Below are 17692 nucleotides of genomic sequence, written 5' to 3'. Positions count from 1 at the left end.
TATTTATCGATGATGGAATCATGCCACCCAGCTGACAAGCCAGACATAGCTACAACGCCCTGCTACAAATGTTTTACACCAGGCCGAGCTGGGATGTGGCTTTGTTTAGTCACTCTGCCACCATGCCCCATTGCTCTAATAAATATAGACGTATAGTCCATCATATATTGATATGGTACAAACAAGAACATATTTGCAGATCGGAACAGGGAGCTTTGGGTTTAATAATGATAATGGCGATGGGTTCATAGGCCGCACCAGATGAAGGCTTTGGTTTATGAAGCTACCAGTGATTAGTGGAGAGTGATATAAGAATAGTCTTCTATTGTTCAGATTGAAGAATCAGCAAAGCCTTAAAGGGGATTCTCACCATAACATTTGTTTGCCTGCTGATCTATGGAATTAAAGAAATACAGATATACCCTCAGCATACTGTCTCATTCGAAAAATTAAAAAAAACTACACACATACAGAAATAGAACATTTCAATCAAATTTTATATATCAATATATAGAGATAGTCAAAATAACATGACAGGAAAGCAACGGATGGACTGTGTTTCCCCCCTTGGTGCAGAGCGAGGCTGTAGGCCTACTGCAGAGTCTGCAACACTCGGTCATCTGGAGGCAAACGCCTCAGAACGTCAACAGAACGTAAACCAAAAAGGCACAAATAAACACAAACTCAGCAGGTTTTTAAAAACTAAAGGTGTTGACATATTCTGGGAGAGGAAAGTAGTGACGGGTGACGGGAAAGCAAAGAGTAGCACAGAAGAATGGAAACAGAAGACAGTATACGGTAAAATGATGCACGGGCAAGAAACAACACAACAAACACTTGGTGAATAAATTACATTTTCTTACAATGCAGGAAATTGCAGTGCTCTGTTTTTATACAAATAAATTAATATAACTGTCAACACTTTGGGTTATCTACAATTTGTATGTACAGCTTCTCTTTTACAGATGTTTTTTATAATACATTATAAAAAAACGTTTGCCATACGAAAACTTATTTACATATCAGTGATTCAAAAATGATCCCCATTAACACTCCATCTTGACACAAACATTTTAGTTTTGCACACACACGCACCCACACACGCGCACACGCACACACCATGCAGACCTGCACAGTACAGAAGGCATTCTAAGAGGGTTGTGCAACAGAGAGCTTACAAAATGGTTCAATTATGGCTATGGTAGGAGCATCACACACGTGCACGGTCTTGAACACACACACGCACACACTGAAGTCACCCCCCCCCCTCGACACACACACACACACACACACGTAGACTCACACACACACACACACACACACACACACACCAAAGACTTAACCACACACACACGTGTAGACTCACACAAACGCACACACCAAAGATTCACACACACACACACACACAGACACACACATACACACTTGGCCCCTGCTAAGTCAGTTTTAAATTTCTTCTGAATGAGAAAGTTTGTGTTCAGGTTCTGCTGTGAGTGAAGGTGTCTACTGTTTTTAACACAACAACAGCAACAGGCCCACCATGTGTGTGTGTGTGTGCATGTGTATGAACGTGTGTGTGTGTGTGTGTGTGTGTGTGTGTGTGTGTGTGTGTGTGTGCGTGCGCCCAGTCATTTATCAGTGTGTGACTGTGGTGTCTGTTTGGCAGGTGATGCATGCTGCTCGTGGTTCTCTCCCTTGGCTAGGTGCACGTGGTCTAAGTGCACGTTGGATGCTGCGGGGTGCACCCCGTGTGGGTGTGCTTTTTTCAATCGATCCGAAGAGAACATGAATACAAACCCACCAAACACACGCCAGGTGTGGCTCCCCTCTGGCCCGCCGACGGCTGGAGGAGCAGCAGAAGCGAGGGAGTCGTGGCGACGGCTCAACTCCCATTAAGGAACGCAACCGTCTATTGCTTATCACGGAACGCTCCGACCGGGCCAACTAGGCAGAGCCTCTCGAGGAAAACCGTCATTATCTTCTTCTTCTCCCAGAACTCACGGATCATTAATCTCGCATCGTCTCCGCAACAAAACAATGCAGACGGCGTCTCCTGAGAGGAGTTCTCAGTGGAGTCACTCTACTTGAGGTAAAGGTTTGAGCGACCTCCCGCCAGCCGTGTACAGCCTCGGGAAAGCTCGCCGACGCCCTTGAACGTGTCTTTTCAGGAGGAAACTAAATCTAAAAAAAAAAACGCCCCGTGAAGGAACACACGATAACAGATCGAATTCAGCGCGACGTGTCCCCGACGGTCAAGGACAGCGGGCCGAGGAAGAACCTTGATGACCATGATCCGTCCAGAGGTGGAGGGGGGGACGGAGGGGGCAGTAGGCTGAAACAGCACGTGATGAAGTTCGGACAAAGGTGCTGTCCTACTTCCCCTCCGCCCCCCGGTGCGTCTGTCTTTGCCTTCCTTTCAGAGCCCGTTTCCCACAGCGAGGCGCTCTTCCACGGGGACCAAACAGCGGCCAAGGAAGGTACGAGCCAGGACCAAGGCCGCTGCGTAGCGACATCAATCCGTAGCCCTGCCCTGTGGCACCGTGACGCAGACAGAGGCCCAGCCCGCTAGACGCCCGGGTACTGTAGTCCCCAGCTAGGGGCAGCCTCGCTATGCCAGCCCTTAATGACGCACTGCGAGCTGGCCGATGACAGGAAGGTCGACCAACTCCGGGGTTTATTACTCGGTAACGGTTGAGATGTGTTGGGATGAATTGTCCAGAAAGACGTCCGGAAACGGATCCGGTTCACAGCGACGGTTTCCGTGAGTGCTGAGTCACACAGAGACCCGGGCGGCGTGGAGACACAGGTCAGCAGTATGAAAGAAGAAACAACGTGGAACCTTAGCCTGAGTGACCTTTGACCTCGCGACGTGTGCCCCCAAAGGGGCCGGTCAGTCCTGACGCCCCCTCCCCGTCCGTCAGCACAGGGGGAGGGGGGGGGGGGGGGGGAGGGGGGCGGGGGAGGTCGGGGGGGGGAGAGGTCACTTGGATGACGGGGAGAGCATGGGCTGCTCCGTGTACCAGTGGGTCCCCGGGTCCGCCATGCCGCCCCCTAGGGGCAGCGTGATGAACTGCGGGCAGGTGCCCCCGCCGCCCCCGCCCACCACGCCGCCGCCGCTGCCGCCGCCCACGCTCCCACCGGTCGCCATGACGCCCATGCCCACGCCGGGCGGGTACGGGTGGTGGTGGTGGTGGTGGTGGTGGTGCTGCTGCTGGCCGTGCTGCGTCATGGCGTCGGCCCGCCCGATGTGGATCTCGTCGTCCTCGCCCTCCCCGGTGGTCTTGCGGTACACCGGGTTGTCGAAGTTCATGCTCTTGGTGGCGTGGCGGCGGTAGTTACGCCACGCCACGTACAGACCGGCGCACAGCAGCCCGAACACCACTGTGGCAACGACAGGGACTGCGTCACGGGGTTACAGCACACGCGGGCGCGCACACGCACACACACACACACGCACACACACACACACACACACACACACACACACACACACACACACACATGCAGCCGGGGGGGGGGGATATGGAGAGAGAGGGGGGGGGGGGGGGGGGGGGGGGGGAGGGGGAGAGGGGGGGGGGGGGGGAGGGATGGGGAGAGGGGGGGGGGGGGGGGAGATGGGCGAAGCGTTAGCGAGGCTTAAAGAGATCCCGGTGGTGGAATGGGACGAGGGACAGACAGGTGCACGTCGGGACAGACAGGTGCACGTCGGTGGACAGACAGGTGCACGTCGGTGACAGACAGGTGCACGTCGGGACAGACAGGTGCACGTCGGTGGACAGACAAGTACACGTCGGGACAGACAGGTACACGTCGGGACAGACAGGTGCACGTCGGTGGACAGACAAGTACACGTCGGGACAGACAGGTACACGTCGGGACAGACAGGTGCACGTCTGTGGACAGACAGGTGCACGTCGGGACAGAAAGGTGCACGTCGGGGAGAGACAGGTGGAGGGAGACAGTAATTATGAATCACTTTTTCAGTTGAATAATTCTCCAGCAGAAGCGGAGCAGAAGGGACGCGGTCCGGAGGTGTTGTTTGGTTACTGGAGGACACAGGAGATGCAGGCCCCCTGGGGGGGGTCCTCTACATATTTATAGCGGGGACTCTGCATCTGTAATACGGGGTGCAGCCGTCCCTTCAGCGCTACACTTCACTTCTAATTATGCACGATTCCCCTGAAACTCGCAGGACGAGACGCCCGTCGTGAGCAGCATGCTGAGCTTGTGGCGTAATCACCAGCTCTGGTTCCGCGAATATATCGGATATAATCATCGTTAAGTACAGCCGTGTCATAACAACAGACGTCAAGGGGACAAACCCATCCTCGGAAGAAAGGCAGAAAGAATGTTTGTGCATTCTAGAATCCCCTCTAGTGGAATCTAGAATGCTCCGTAGAATCTCAGGACTTGGTGAATCCTGCAGTCTAGAGTCTTCCAGAATCCTGCAGTGCGGACGGTTAGGAACACGGATATCTCACTCAAGGTTCACCCCCCCCCCCCCTCCCCCCTCAGACACATCTTTACACGGCAAACCAACAGCGACACAAATACGCATCGCTCTGCAGAGTCCCTGTGGCTTCAGCTGTACCAGACGCTACACACACCTCCAGGGAGGAGGGGGGGGGGGCGATGAATAATGCAGCATGACAGCGATGTCAGACACACAGAGGATGAGCACTGAACGCCGACCCCCACACCTATCTACCCAACGTGGAGGTCACACCGTCTGAGCCTGGGGGGGGGGGGGGGGGGGGGGGGGGGCAGGTGGGCTTATTCAGGTGGAGGAGGGCCGTCATGCCATGATGACGTAATGATAATAATAACTAGAGCAATACTAGTAAAGGATGGGATGTATTGAGCTTAAGCGTCAGCGGCGCTCTCATGCAACAGCCAGACAGCCGGCTGGACCGCCGCAGGTCAGGGGTTGTTGGGGACGGACGCATGCGGCCTGGGGTTGTTGGGGACGGACGCATGCGGTCTGGGGTTGTTGGGGACGGACGCATGCGGCCTGGGGTTGTTGGGGACGGACGCATGCGGTCAAGGGTTGTTGGGGACGGACGCATGCGGTCTGGGGTTGTTGGGGACGGACGCATGCGGCCTGGGGTTGTTGGGGACGGACGCATGCGGTCTGGGGTTGTTGGGGACGGACGCATGCGGTCTGGGGTTGTTGGGGACGGACGCATGCGGTCAGGGGTTGTTGGGGACGGACGCATGCGGTCTGGGGTTGTTGGGGACGGACGCATGCGGTCTGGGGTTGTTGGGGACGGACGCATGCGGTCTGGGGTTGTTGGGGACGGACGCATGCGGTCAGGGTCAGCGGTTCCCAACGCGGGGGCCGCGAGCTTTAAGCGGCTGCAGCAGGGGGACCGAAACTACAGATCCCATGATTCGACCCCTCCTGCAGCGGTACAGCGAGAGGGACAGAGGACGGGGGTCTGGGAAGGAGGGGCCGGTAGGTTGAATGGGTAGGTGCGGTCCAGGTAACTCACCTATGGGGATTACAACCCCCAGCACAGCCACAGTCAGGTTCTCCCCCATGATGAAACCCTCTCCTCCAGCTAGAGACAGAGACAGAGACAGACAGACAGACAGACAGACAGACAGACAGACAGACAGAGAGGGGGAGTGGGGGAGTGGGAGACAGGGACAGAAAGAAAAAGAGAGACATGTCATTACATTGTTAGAAGCAATGTAATGTATTTTTCATCATATAATTTACAGAGAAGTACAGGCAGACATGTTTAGGGTGAAACCCCCTGAAACCAAAGGGGGAACGGAGTTTGAAGGCTAAAGAGAGGTTGAGGCAACTGATTATGCATTTCAGAGAGATGGAGATAAAGGTGATGGAGTGAGACAAATTATTGATTGAGAAAAAGAGACGGATTGATTAAAAGAATTGAGGGAGAGATAAAGACAAATGAGAGAGCGAGACAAAGAGAGAGAGAGAGAGAGAGACAGAGAGAGAGACAGAGAGAGAGAGAGACAGAGACAGAGAGACAGAGACAGAGTGAGAGAGACAGAGAGAGAGAGAGAGAGAGACAGAGACAGAGACAGAGACAGCGAGAGAGAGAGAGAGAGAGAGAGAGAGAGAGAGAGAGAGAGAGAGAGAGAGAGAGAGAAAGTGTGAAAAAGGTTATACAAAAGAATAGCAGGGAGAAAAAGTAGGGAAAATGATGAATTGTGTGTGATTCGTCAACGCCGTCGTCCTTCCTGAGGCTACAGACCGCTGCCTGGCCACTGCCCTTGAACCCCCCTCCAACCCCCCCTTGCCACAAACACACACCTGTTTCATATTCCAACTTATTAGCATACAGTGCCAGCCCCCAACATACGACACACCCTCATCTCTGTTCTAACTGCATTAACCCAAAGCCACGCCCCCTAAAGCAATAATAATACAGACACATTTACATAGACTATAACAGCTGTAAATAGGCTTTACTGTACACTTAATAAGTGCAGACAAATGTAGATATAAAGCAAGGCCATGCAGCCATACAATTCTTGAGTGAAGACTAAAAATAACTGAACACACACACACACACACACACACACACACACACACACACACACACACACACACACACACACACACACACACACACACACACACATACACACACACACACGGGGTAATGCATGGAGGAATGACACCATGTTCCCTCCCTCATCTCTCATTAAGGTCAGCGGAGCGTGGCTGTTTGGGGCCTTCACACATCGCTCACTTTAATACGACGCTGTACTGGTAGCACAGTACTGTTCCTCCCGCTACAGCAGAGCTATAGCGCTAGCATCACCGCTGTTCCTCCCGCTACAGCAGAGCTATAGCGCTAGCATCAGCCCTGCTGTAGCAGGAGGAACAGCGCTGATGCTAGCGCTATAGCTCTGTTAGCAGGAGGAACAGTTCTAATGCTAGCATTATAGCTCTGTTAGCAGGAGGAACAGCGCTGATGCTAGCTGTATAGCTCTGTTAGCAGGAGGAACAGCACTGATGCTAGCGCTATAGCTCTGTTAGCAGGAGGAACAGCGCTGATGCTAGCTCCTTAGCTCTGTTAGCAGGAGGAGCAGCACTGATGCTAGCGCTATAGCTCTGTTAGCAGGAGGAACAGCGCTGATGCTAGCGGTATAGCTCTGTTAGCAGGCGGAACAGTGCTAATGCTAGCGGTATAGCTCTGTTAGCAGGAGGAACAGTGCTAATGCTAGCGGTATAGCTCTGTTAGCAGGCGGAACAGTGCTAATGCTAGCGGTATAGCTCTGTTAGCAGGAGGAACAGCGCTGATGCTAGCGCTATAGCTCTGTTAGCAGGAGGAACAGTGCTGATGCTAGCGCTATAGCTCTGTTAGCAGGAGGATCAGGGTTGCCTGTGGTACTTGGCAGCCAGCGAGACTTCCCCTTCCCCTGATCCACTAAACACTTCAACACTCGGCCCTGAGTGGCTGACCCTCCTCGCACCTGAGCCAACAGTTCTAACTTCAATGCATGGTGAGGTAAGCCTATCACAGGAGGCAAGTTGCACTTCTGACTCCTCCCCCCCCTCTAAAAACCACACACACACACACACACACACACACACACACCCTCACACACACACGTGCAGCAATACACACTAAAATGTACAATCACAATAATTTAACTCACTCACACGCAGGCACAAACCAACACACTCGCGCTCACATTCATACACGCACACTCACACACACACACAAACAGTGCTAATGCTAGCAGTATAGCTCTGTTAGCAGGAGGAACAGCGCTGATGCTAGCGGTATAGCTCTGTTAGCAGGAGCACACACACACACACACTCACACTCACGCACACACTCACACTCACACACACAAACACACACTCACAGTGCTGCGAGACGCTGCTGTCCCCGGGCTGGGTGGGCGGGGCCAGCTTCACCGTGGGGGCGGGGCTTGGCTCCGGCGCCAGCGACACGGTGTCCTCGGCGGGGCCCGGGGCCGTGGCGGGGGGGAGGGGCGTGAGCGGCGTGGGCGGGGCCACCGGGGGCCCCGTGGTCAGGTGGGGGACGCCGTCGGCCTGGGAGATGGCGTCGCCGTCCCGGGGGGGGGTCACGGCGTCGGAGCGCGAGGGGGGCGGGGGGGTGGAGGGGGGCGGGGGGGAGGAGGAGGGCGGGGGCGTCTGGTCCCGCGGCGGAGCTGGAGGGCGGCAGTGAGGACGGTCAGAGAGGTTAAAGGTTAAAGGTTAGAGCGGGTTAAGGTTAAGGGTTAAAGGTTAAAGGTTACAGTGGACTGATCATTAAAGGTTGGGTATGGAATTCTCTTTTTTGGCCATTTTTGCAAAATGACTTGAAATCGTTATCATAACCCACTTACAGCCACTGAGTTAGAAGTACTGACATGAACATTAAACAAGTCAATCATCTGTGGAACGGACAGGGCTCGAAAAACTCCAGCCAATGATTTCCAGAGCCACCGAGTTGCATTGGACAGTAAGTACGTCAATCAAACGGTCGTACTGCACTCCCCCTCCCCCGCTCGCTCGCGAACCCCTTCGTGCACGTACTCAAAGCTCGTGACCCAGAGCAAGCTTCTGTTTGTTGTTATCCTGTGGTAGCTACTGGAGCTAGCTAACTAGCTAATGGCTCGCTCTCGCGCATCTGTGTTTGCGCTGGTGCGTGACTGCGCGTCCAGGTACTTGGAATGGGTGGAGTCAGAGTCAGCGTTGAAGGAGAGGGGGTAGGACCATTTGAGTTCTGTATTTTTAAAATCTGCTGGCGTTTCGCAAATCCCATACCCAATCTTTAAACCAACGAGGGCTGGTGAGCTGATGGGTTCACGGCTCTTGAAGCGTGCAAACGAGTAAGAAACAGGAAGTGTAATTTAAATAAAAAAATAAAAAAAAAACTATATATATATATATATATATATATATATATATACATATATTTATTACAGGGCTCTTCTCAATGCCGTGGAACGCTCCGTTCACTTGCATGGGCCTTCCCAACTTCCGGCGGTGAATTATTCTTCCGATAATTGACCGTTGCTAAGCATATAATGACCGCTGTCAAGGAAAGTGGATTTTATGCCTCTGATTCACGTCCTTTGCATCGCTCTGCATCTAGTCCGCTAACTGATCAACCGCAGCGTGTCCGGTTGCTAAGCGACGTCAACGTCTTTGGCCGACTATTTCGGTATATATCGAAAATGAGCCCCTTAAGGGCAAAGCAAGACACCTCTGTCTCCGGTTCTATACATTATCCCTTACACACATATCTATATCTATCTATATCTATATCTATATCTATATATATATATGACACAGATTTAAGTTGCGGTAAAAGATAAGTCGTAAAATAAAATGAAATAAAGTAAGAACAGTATAAAACGGTGCATTCTGCTGTAATTCTATACATAAGGGAGGATGTGACCTAATGTGACATATATAATATGCATAAAATATACGTTCAATGTTAATGATAAGACATGAGTAAAACCCTGCGGATCACAACTTTCAGTCAGAGCTAAACTATAATTTAGCTCTGACTCTGCCCGCGGTGGCTATGCCCCCACACACGCACACGCACAGGCACACGCACACACACACACACACACACACCCCCTGGTCCCCCCCTAATGGTCCAGACGGTGGCATTGACTGGGCCTTTAATTAGACCCTGTGCACCTCCGTATCATACCAGAGGTAATTTACTCCTCATTAGCATGTGGAGATAAGCCTCTCGCCCGGCTAAGTGTTAATTGATTACCCACATACGACTGGGCCTGGGGGGGGGGGGGGGAGGGTCCTCTTCGGCCCTTAGAGGAACGCCTCTGGGGAGGGGGGGAGGGGGGGAGGGGAGGGGAGTTAACGATGGGCCAGCCGGATTCGTTAAATTAAATCGCCTGCGATTAGAAGCGCACCTGGAACGCAGCGGCGCATGTGGGCGCCCAGCTCCTGGCCGTCGGGGCAGGCGCAGGTGTACTTGGGGGAGTGCTCTGTGATCTGCGGCGCCTTCAGACACAGGTACTCGCAGCCGCCGTTGGCCACACTGCCCAGGTTACAGCTGTCTGGGCCTGGGAGGGGACGACACGGAGAGCAGACGTGTTCCTGTGGAGCCTCACTGGTAGACGGGGTCTAACCGTTCACAGGGTGGAGGGTTTGACCCCCCAGGGTGGTGTACCTTCAGGTGGAGAGTGTCTGATGCTTGGATAGAAGCATCACCATCCAAATGGCATGTGCCGTACCATAAATACACCTGGTTCTTTGGTGTGACACTATGGTAGGGTAGCAGCCATAGCTAGCCAAAACTACACTGAAATTATATATTACATATTACCTTAGCTTAAACATTTAAATTTGAACATCTCCTGGGACCTACTTTAAACAACATAGAGATCGCTGTTCAAATGGACACAGTAAAAGGTGGAACACATTGACCTTGGTCAGCGTGTGTGAACTACAAAAATGCATTTAATATCACTGGGAGCAAAGCGAGATGTATGGAGTGGATGACTGCAACAGACAGGCCGGGATTACAAAACAACTTCTGCCCAGATTGGTAGTACACAAGGCTGTGCACACACACACACACACACACACACACACACACACAGGACCCCGCCCACCTGGGGGCTGACGGAGCTGGTGGAACACCACGATGTCAAGGGGGTCGTTGAGGTGCTCGGCCAGAGCCTGGATGTCCTGTCCCGTCAGCCGATTGGCTGAGAAGACGGCCTCCTTCTCCCTGTCTGTCCAATAGATACGGTCCTAGAGGAGAGAGAGAGAGAGAGAGAGAGAGAGAGAGAGAGAGAGAGAGAGAGGGTTGAAGAAAGACAGAGCGAGAGAGAGAGGGAGAGAGAGAGAGAGAGAGAGAGAGAGAGAGAGAGAGAGAGAGAGAGAGAGAGAGAGAGAGAGAGAGAGAGAGAGAGAGAGAGAGAGAGAGAGAGAGAGAGAGAGAGAGAGAGAGAGAGAGAGAGAGAGAGAGAGAGAGAGAGAGAGAGAGAGAGAGAGAGAGAGAGAGAGAGAGAGAGGGTTAAAGAAAGACAGAGCGAGAGAGAGAGGGAGAGGGAGAGGGAGAGAGAGAGTGAGAGAGAGAGAGAGACAGAGAGAGAGAGGGTAAGGTCAGAGAGTGAGGGGGAGCAGAGGGGCGATAGGAATGGAAAGGGAGTGAGAGAGCATCGAGGTTAAGGAGAGACCAGAGCCAACAGTATAATGAATGCTGATTACGCTGAATTGAATTATACATCTTGCAAAACCTTGCACTCTTTCCCAGCAGCCCCTGCTTTTGTTCAGAACGGGAATTTCTCTGCAGAGCAGATTGCTTCTGAGGGAAACGTGACAGAGCCATGGGGGGGGGCTTTTCTTTACAACGTACCGTCCAATCGTTAAACAGTGAACGTGTGTGTGTGTGTGTGTGTGTGTGTGTGTGTGTGAACATGATTGATGGGGAGTGTTAGAGACAGAGAGGCAGAGAGGAAGCCAGAACGGGAGAGTCGTGGGTTCGTGATTGGTGAAGTCAGGAGGAGTTAGTAATCAATTGTAAACCAATCCACACCATCTGCAGACGTCCCCCGATGGTAAACTGACGGAGCGGGTGGTTCTGGTGGATGACGTGTTACACACCGGTTGAAGAACCCACCCCTCGGTGTTCCCTGTGGCCCCGCGAGGCTCCGGCCCGATGGGCCGGGTGGACCAGTGACCGTGAGGGGCAGCATGTAAAGCCAGCGGAGGACGTTAACGTCTACATCCCCCTCTGCTGTCCTTCAATCTTATCGCCATGGGAACAGACCCCCCCCCCCCCCCCCCCCCCCCCGATGCAGTATGGGGGGGGGGGACCGGTCTGTCAGGGGGGGGCCACTCAGTGGGGACAGATTCACTTAGTTAGCAGACCGCCTGTGAGGGTCCCACGGGCACACACACACACACACACACACACACACACACACACACACACACACACACACATTTACTAACAGACACAAAGACACACACACACCACATACCTATTTACAAACACATACACACCAAAGACACATTATCAAACACACACACACACCCCACACCTTTCACAAACAGACACACATTTACAGATGCACACACCACACACCTATTATCACACACACGCACACATTTACAAATAGACACATAGACCGAAATGAAAACATGCACACACATTCACAAACACACGCACAAATCATTTGCACTGCAGCCATTGCATTCACTACTTAACACTACAAACACACACCACATTCACCTCATCCTATTCTCGGACTCAGACACTAGGATGCTCACAAACACACACAACCTTCTACACAGACACACACAACCTTCTACACAGACACACACAACCTTCTACACGGACACACACAACCTTCTACACAGACACACACCGCAGCATAATCACATCCGATTCGCTATTTTGCCCGAGACCAAATATGCAGTTAAAGGGTTTATGCTGGCAACCATTAAAGAATGGCTTCTGCCCAACACCCACCATTACGGTGTGTGCGCTCTGTGAGTGTGCTTGTGTGTATATGTGTGGTCATGTTTCTGTGTGTGTGTGCGTGCGTGTGTGCGTGCACGCGTGTGCGTGCGCGCGTGTTGCTCTGGGCAGCTCTCTACATGTCCATCCATGTGAGTCATACCTAGCCAGCCTCCCAGTCAGACCAGTGTTCCCAGAGGAGGGTTATGAAACAGATGATGATGAGATGATGACGCTTATTAAGATGATGATGACGCTGACGATGAAGACGAGGGTGAGGCGTTGGCTGTTGGGGAGGATGTTGGCGGAGGTGGAGGTGGAGGTGCTGGTGGAGACAGGGGTGGTGTATCATGGGGCTGAGAGCTTAAACTTGACCACAGCAAAGGAACAGAGAACGCTGCAGTCAGTTAGGGTAACGTCCTCCTTCAGTGCTGCAGAAGGATCACCGTACCGTAGCAGCACCATAACACATGGAGCTCATTATTACAGAGCATACAGCCACCATAATAGAGCTCATTATTACAGAGAATACAGACACCGTAATAGAGCTCATTATTACAGAGCATACAGACACCATAATAGAGCTCATTATTACAGAGCATACAGCCACCATAATAGAGCTCATTATTACAGAGCATACAGACACCATAATAGAGCTCATTATTACAGAGCATTGTATAGCCACCATAATAGAGCTCATTATTACAGAGCATACAGCCACCATAATAGAGCTCATTATTACAGAGCATACAGCCACCATAATAGAGCTCATTATTACAGAGCATTGTACAGCCACCATAATAGAGCTCATTATTACAGAGCATTGTAGAGCCACCATAATAGAGCTCAATATTACAGAGCATACAGCCACCATAATAGAGCTCATTATTACAGAGCATACAGCCACCATAATAGAGCTCATTATTACAGAGCATTGTAGAGCCACCATAATAGAGCTCATTATGACAAAGCATTGTAGAGCCACCATAATAGAGCTCATTATTACAGAGCATTGTAGAGCCACCATAACACATAGAGCTCATTATTACAGAGCATTGTAGAGCCACCATAATAGAGCTCATTATTACAGAGCATTGTAGAGCCACCATAATCGAGCTCATTATGACAGAGCATTGTAGAGCCACCATAATAGAGCTCATTATTACAGAGCATACAGCCACCATAACACATAGAGCTCATTATTACAGAGCATTGTAGAGCCACCATAATAGAGCTCATTATTACAGAGCATACAGCCACCATAATAGAGCTCATTATTACAGAGCATTGTAGAGCCACCATAATAGAGCTCATTATCACAGAGCATACAGCCACCATAACACATAGAGCTCATTATTACAGAGCATTGTACAGCCACCATAACACATAGAGCTCATTATTATTAATATATATATTATTATTATTATATTATTATCCATTGTACAGCGCTAGAGCCTCATTGGATGCTGCCCAGACAGCCTTGGCTATGGTTTTAATATTATATTATATAAGACAATAACAAAACAAATAATAATGTATAATTAGGATTACGGTTATGATTAAGATTATTCATATAATATTTAATGCTGCTGGTATTATTAATATTTTAGTTTTTTTTACCGTACATTATCAATGTTTTTATTCCTCCATATTCATGACAGCGTATCCATTCTGATTCTACAGAACTAGATCGTGGAGTACCAGGTCGGCAGTCGACCCGTCACGATCGGGATCAGGCCCTTTTCAATTCCCCAACGCCTCACTCAGACACCCACAACCCACACCCACAACCTCACCCACCAACCCCATCCACCCCCCCCCCCCCCCCACCTCGAACACGGCCAGGGCGTAGGGCTGGCCCAGCGTCTGGGCGGAGGCCAGGTGCGTGCGGCGGTGCGCTCCGTTCAGATCCACGCTGGCGATCAGGTGCAGCTTGGAGTCCACCCAGTAGAGACGCCTGTTAGCCACGTCTGGACACACACCCACACACACACACACACACACACACACACGCACACAAACTTACAATCATGTTTGCTTTCAATTGATTATGTACACAGTACATACTCCTGATGCCACAAATCCCATTAGGGGATATATATCGATTACACCTTAATGTCACATTGTCCCTTTTATACACACCTATCATATTGAATCAATCCTTATGCACAGCTCACACTGTAAAGACAATGCAGAGCTTGATTCTGTCACCTACTTCAAACCAGTCCCTCAGTAAGGGTGCTTCAATCACTCACATTCACATACTTTAAACAATGAAGTACAGAAGCATGTTGTTTGAATCAACTCTTATCTAGGGCCTAGATAAGAGGGCCTAGTGTCATTTCACAACCAGAGAGCTGGTCTCCTCTCCCTCAGAGATCACACTGAGCCAGACATTCAGTCAAATTAGATTCATTCAAGAATTAGTTAAATCATTCATTATTTAAAACATTTGTTAATTCATTCATTGCTTCATTCATCCATTCACGATGAGGGCCCAGAGCCGTATCCTCTCACCGCCTCGTCATTCATTCATCATTCGTTCATTCATTCATCATCTAATCACGGGTTCCCCCCAGCCCAGCGGGCGTCCCCCCTCACCCAGAGAGATGCCGTTGGGCCACTCGATGTGGCTGTTCACCAGCACCTGCCGGTCCACGCCGTTCATCCCAGACTTCTCTATCTTGGCCGGCGTTCCCCAATCCGACCAGTACATGAACCTGGAGGGAACCAACGATCACAACGTTACACATAGCACAGACAGAACCAACGATCACAACGTCACACATAGGACAGACACAACCAACGATCACAACGATACACATAGCCTACAGACACAACCAACGATCACAACGTTACACATAGCCTACACAACCAACGATCACAACGTTACACATAGCACAGACACAACCAACGATCACAACGTTACACATAGCCTACACAACCAACGATCACAACGTTACACATAGCACAGACACAACCAACGATCACAACGTTACACATAGCCTACACAACCAACGATCACAACGTTACACATAGCACAGACACAACCAACGATCACAACGTCACACATAGCCTACAGAACCAACGATCACAACGTCACACATAGCCTACAGACACAACCAACGATCACAACGTTACACATAGCCTACACAACCAACGATCACAACGTTACACATAGCACAGACACAACCAACGATCACAACGTTACACATAGCCTACAGACACAACCAACGATCACAACGTTACACATAGCCTACACAACCAACGATCACAACGTTACACATAGCACAGACACAACCAACGATCACAACGTTACACAAAGCCTACACAACCAATGATCACAACGTTACACATAGCCTACACAACCAACGATCACAACGTTACACATAGCACAGACAGAACCAACGATCACAACGTCACACATAGCCTACACAACCAACGATCACAACGTCACACATAGCCTACAGACACAACCAACGATCACAACGTCACACATAGCCTACAGAACCAACGATCACAACGTTACACATAGCCTACAGACACAACCAACGATCACAACGTTACACATAGCCTACAGAACCAACGATCACAACGTTACACATAGCACAGACACAACCAACGATCACAACGTTACACATAGCCTACAGAACCAACGATCACAACGTTACACATAGCACAGACAGAACCAACGATCACAACGTTACACATAGCCTACACAACCAACGATCACAACGTTACACATAGCCTACAGAACCGCAATCACAACAGGACACATTACATGTAGCCTAGACAGAACTACAATCATAACATGACACATCATCAAGGTAATAATCCAGGTAATCCAACCTCAAAACAAGCAAACAACATTACATATAACATCACATTTCATCTAGACAAAACACAATCATAACATTACACATAACAGGTCAGGTGTTTTTAACCAAATTCATTCACACAACACCTGAGCAGGAGAGCTCATCATATGAGTGTTGGACCAGTACGTTGAAGTCATAACATAACCCCAATCCAAGCACAACATAAGGGGCAGTTGGCTTTGAGAATGTGCTTCTTCAGGGGATCCTAAATGTTTGGGATGAGGATGTTGACGCTCTGTGCTGGTCTACTCTGCGCGGCAGTCATGTCTTGGAACAGTGATACAACGAAGACATCTGGGTCTGATAAGTTCTATTTTTGGTATCCCTCTTTTCATCATCGCCGCGGTTCATCAGAGTAGGGAGACGTATCTCTAGGCTGCGTGGCTGGCTCATACAAAGATCCCTAGATTGGATGCGATGATGTGGGACAGTATTTATAACACCGTTTGACACCATGGTGATAAATGAGCATCCATTTCAGGTTTATTTCTGTCTGTTTAGTCTTGAAGAGTCAAGGTGCAAAGTTATATCGTTTAAAGTCTTTCCAGAATAAAAGTCAACTCTCAATACTTTTTGGATCCACAATACTTCATTTTTGTGTATCGCTTGTGTCCACTCGGAACAAGGCAAATAAATAAATACAATTCATATAAAGAATGAATGACCACCCCAGATCTGCATGGCAAAGCCCGGACATGAGTAGCACTGTCAGACCATATTCAGGGAGAATGAATCAGTCTGGAGAGATGGGGAATGACTCAGGAGGACGGACACACAGACCAGACACAGACACAGACCAGACACAGACACAGACACAGACACAGACCAGACACAGACCAGACACAGACCAGACACAGACACAGACACAGACCAGACACAGACACAGACACAGACCAGACACAGACACAGACAGACAGACACAGACCAGACACAGACACAGACACAGACACAGACAGACAGACAGACAGACATCTTTCAATTCCATGAGTGTATACATCCTAACCTAGATGACCCAAGTTGTGATCTAACGTTTTACCTTATCAACACACACACACGCACACACGCACACAGACACACACTGACCCGTTGTGGGGGTCCAGGACGACGGCGCGCGGCTCGCTGAGCTCGGTGGAGACCAGGACGCGGCGGCGGGCGCCGTCCACCGAGGCCACGGACACCGTCTTGTGGCCGGCGTCCGTCCAGTACAGGTTGTGCTGCAGCCAGTCCAGAGCCAGCCCCACCGGGGCCTGGAGCGAGGCCTGCAGCAGGGGCACCTGCTGGCTGGGCTCACTGGCCTCCTGGATGAAGGCGCTGGAGGGGGGGGGGGGAGAGAGAATGAGGGAAAGGAGTGAGGGGGGAGAGGGG

At 50.6% G+C, this 17692-nt stretch overlaps 1 protein-coding gene across 3 annotated transcripts in view; it reads right to left on the bottom strand.

Moving 5' to 3' along the window:
* Positions 1-479: 479 nt before the first annotated feature.
* Positions 480-17692, bottom strand: part of LOC115549011 (low-density lipoprotein receptor-related protein 8) — a 92291-nt gene continuing 75078 nt past the window's right edge. For 2 of the 3 annotated variants that reach the window (XM_030363988.1, XM_030363989.1), the window contains exons 11-18: positions 17411-17638; positions 15051-15169; positions 14280-14419; positions 10594-10735; positions 9889-10041; positions 7855-8163; positions 5493-5561; positions 480-3399 (exon numbers count right to left, since the gene is read on the bottom strand). In XM_030363988.1, coding sequence (XP_030219848.1) covers positions 2981-3399; positions 5493-5561; positions 7855-8163; positions 9889-10041; positions 10594-10735; positions 14280-14419; positions 15051-15169; positions 17411-17638 — 1579 coding nt within the window. In that variant the 3' untranslated portion in view covers positions 480-2980. The remainder of the gene's footprint in view (positions 3400-5492; positions 5562-7854; positions 8164-9888; positions 10042-10593; positions 10736-14279; positions 14420-15050; positions 15170-17410; positions 17639-17692) is intronic. The other variant, XM_030363990.1, reaches the window with a different exon arrangement.

Source organism: Gadus morhua, chromosome 8 (genome assembly GCF_902167405.1).
Source record: "Gadus morhua chromosome 8, gadMor3.0, whole genome shotgun sequence".
Lineage (NCBI taxonomy): Eukaryota > Metazoa > Chordata > Actinopteri > Gadiformes > Gadidae > Gadus > Gadus morhua.
This window is presented reverse-complemented; position numbering and strand designations above follow the sequence as displayed.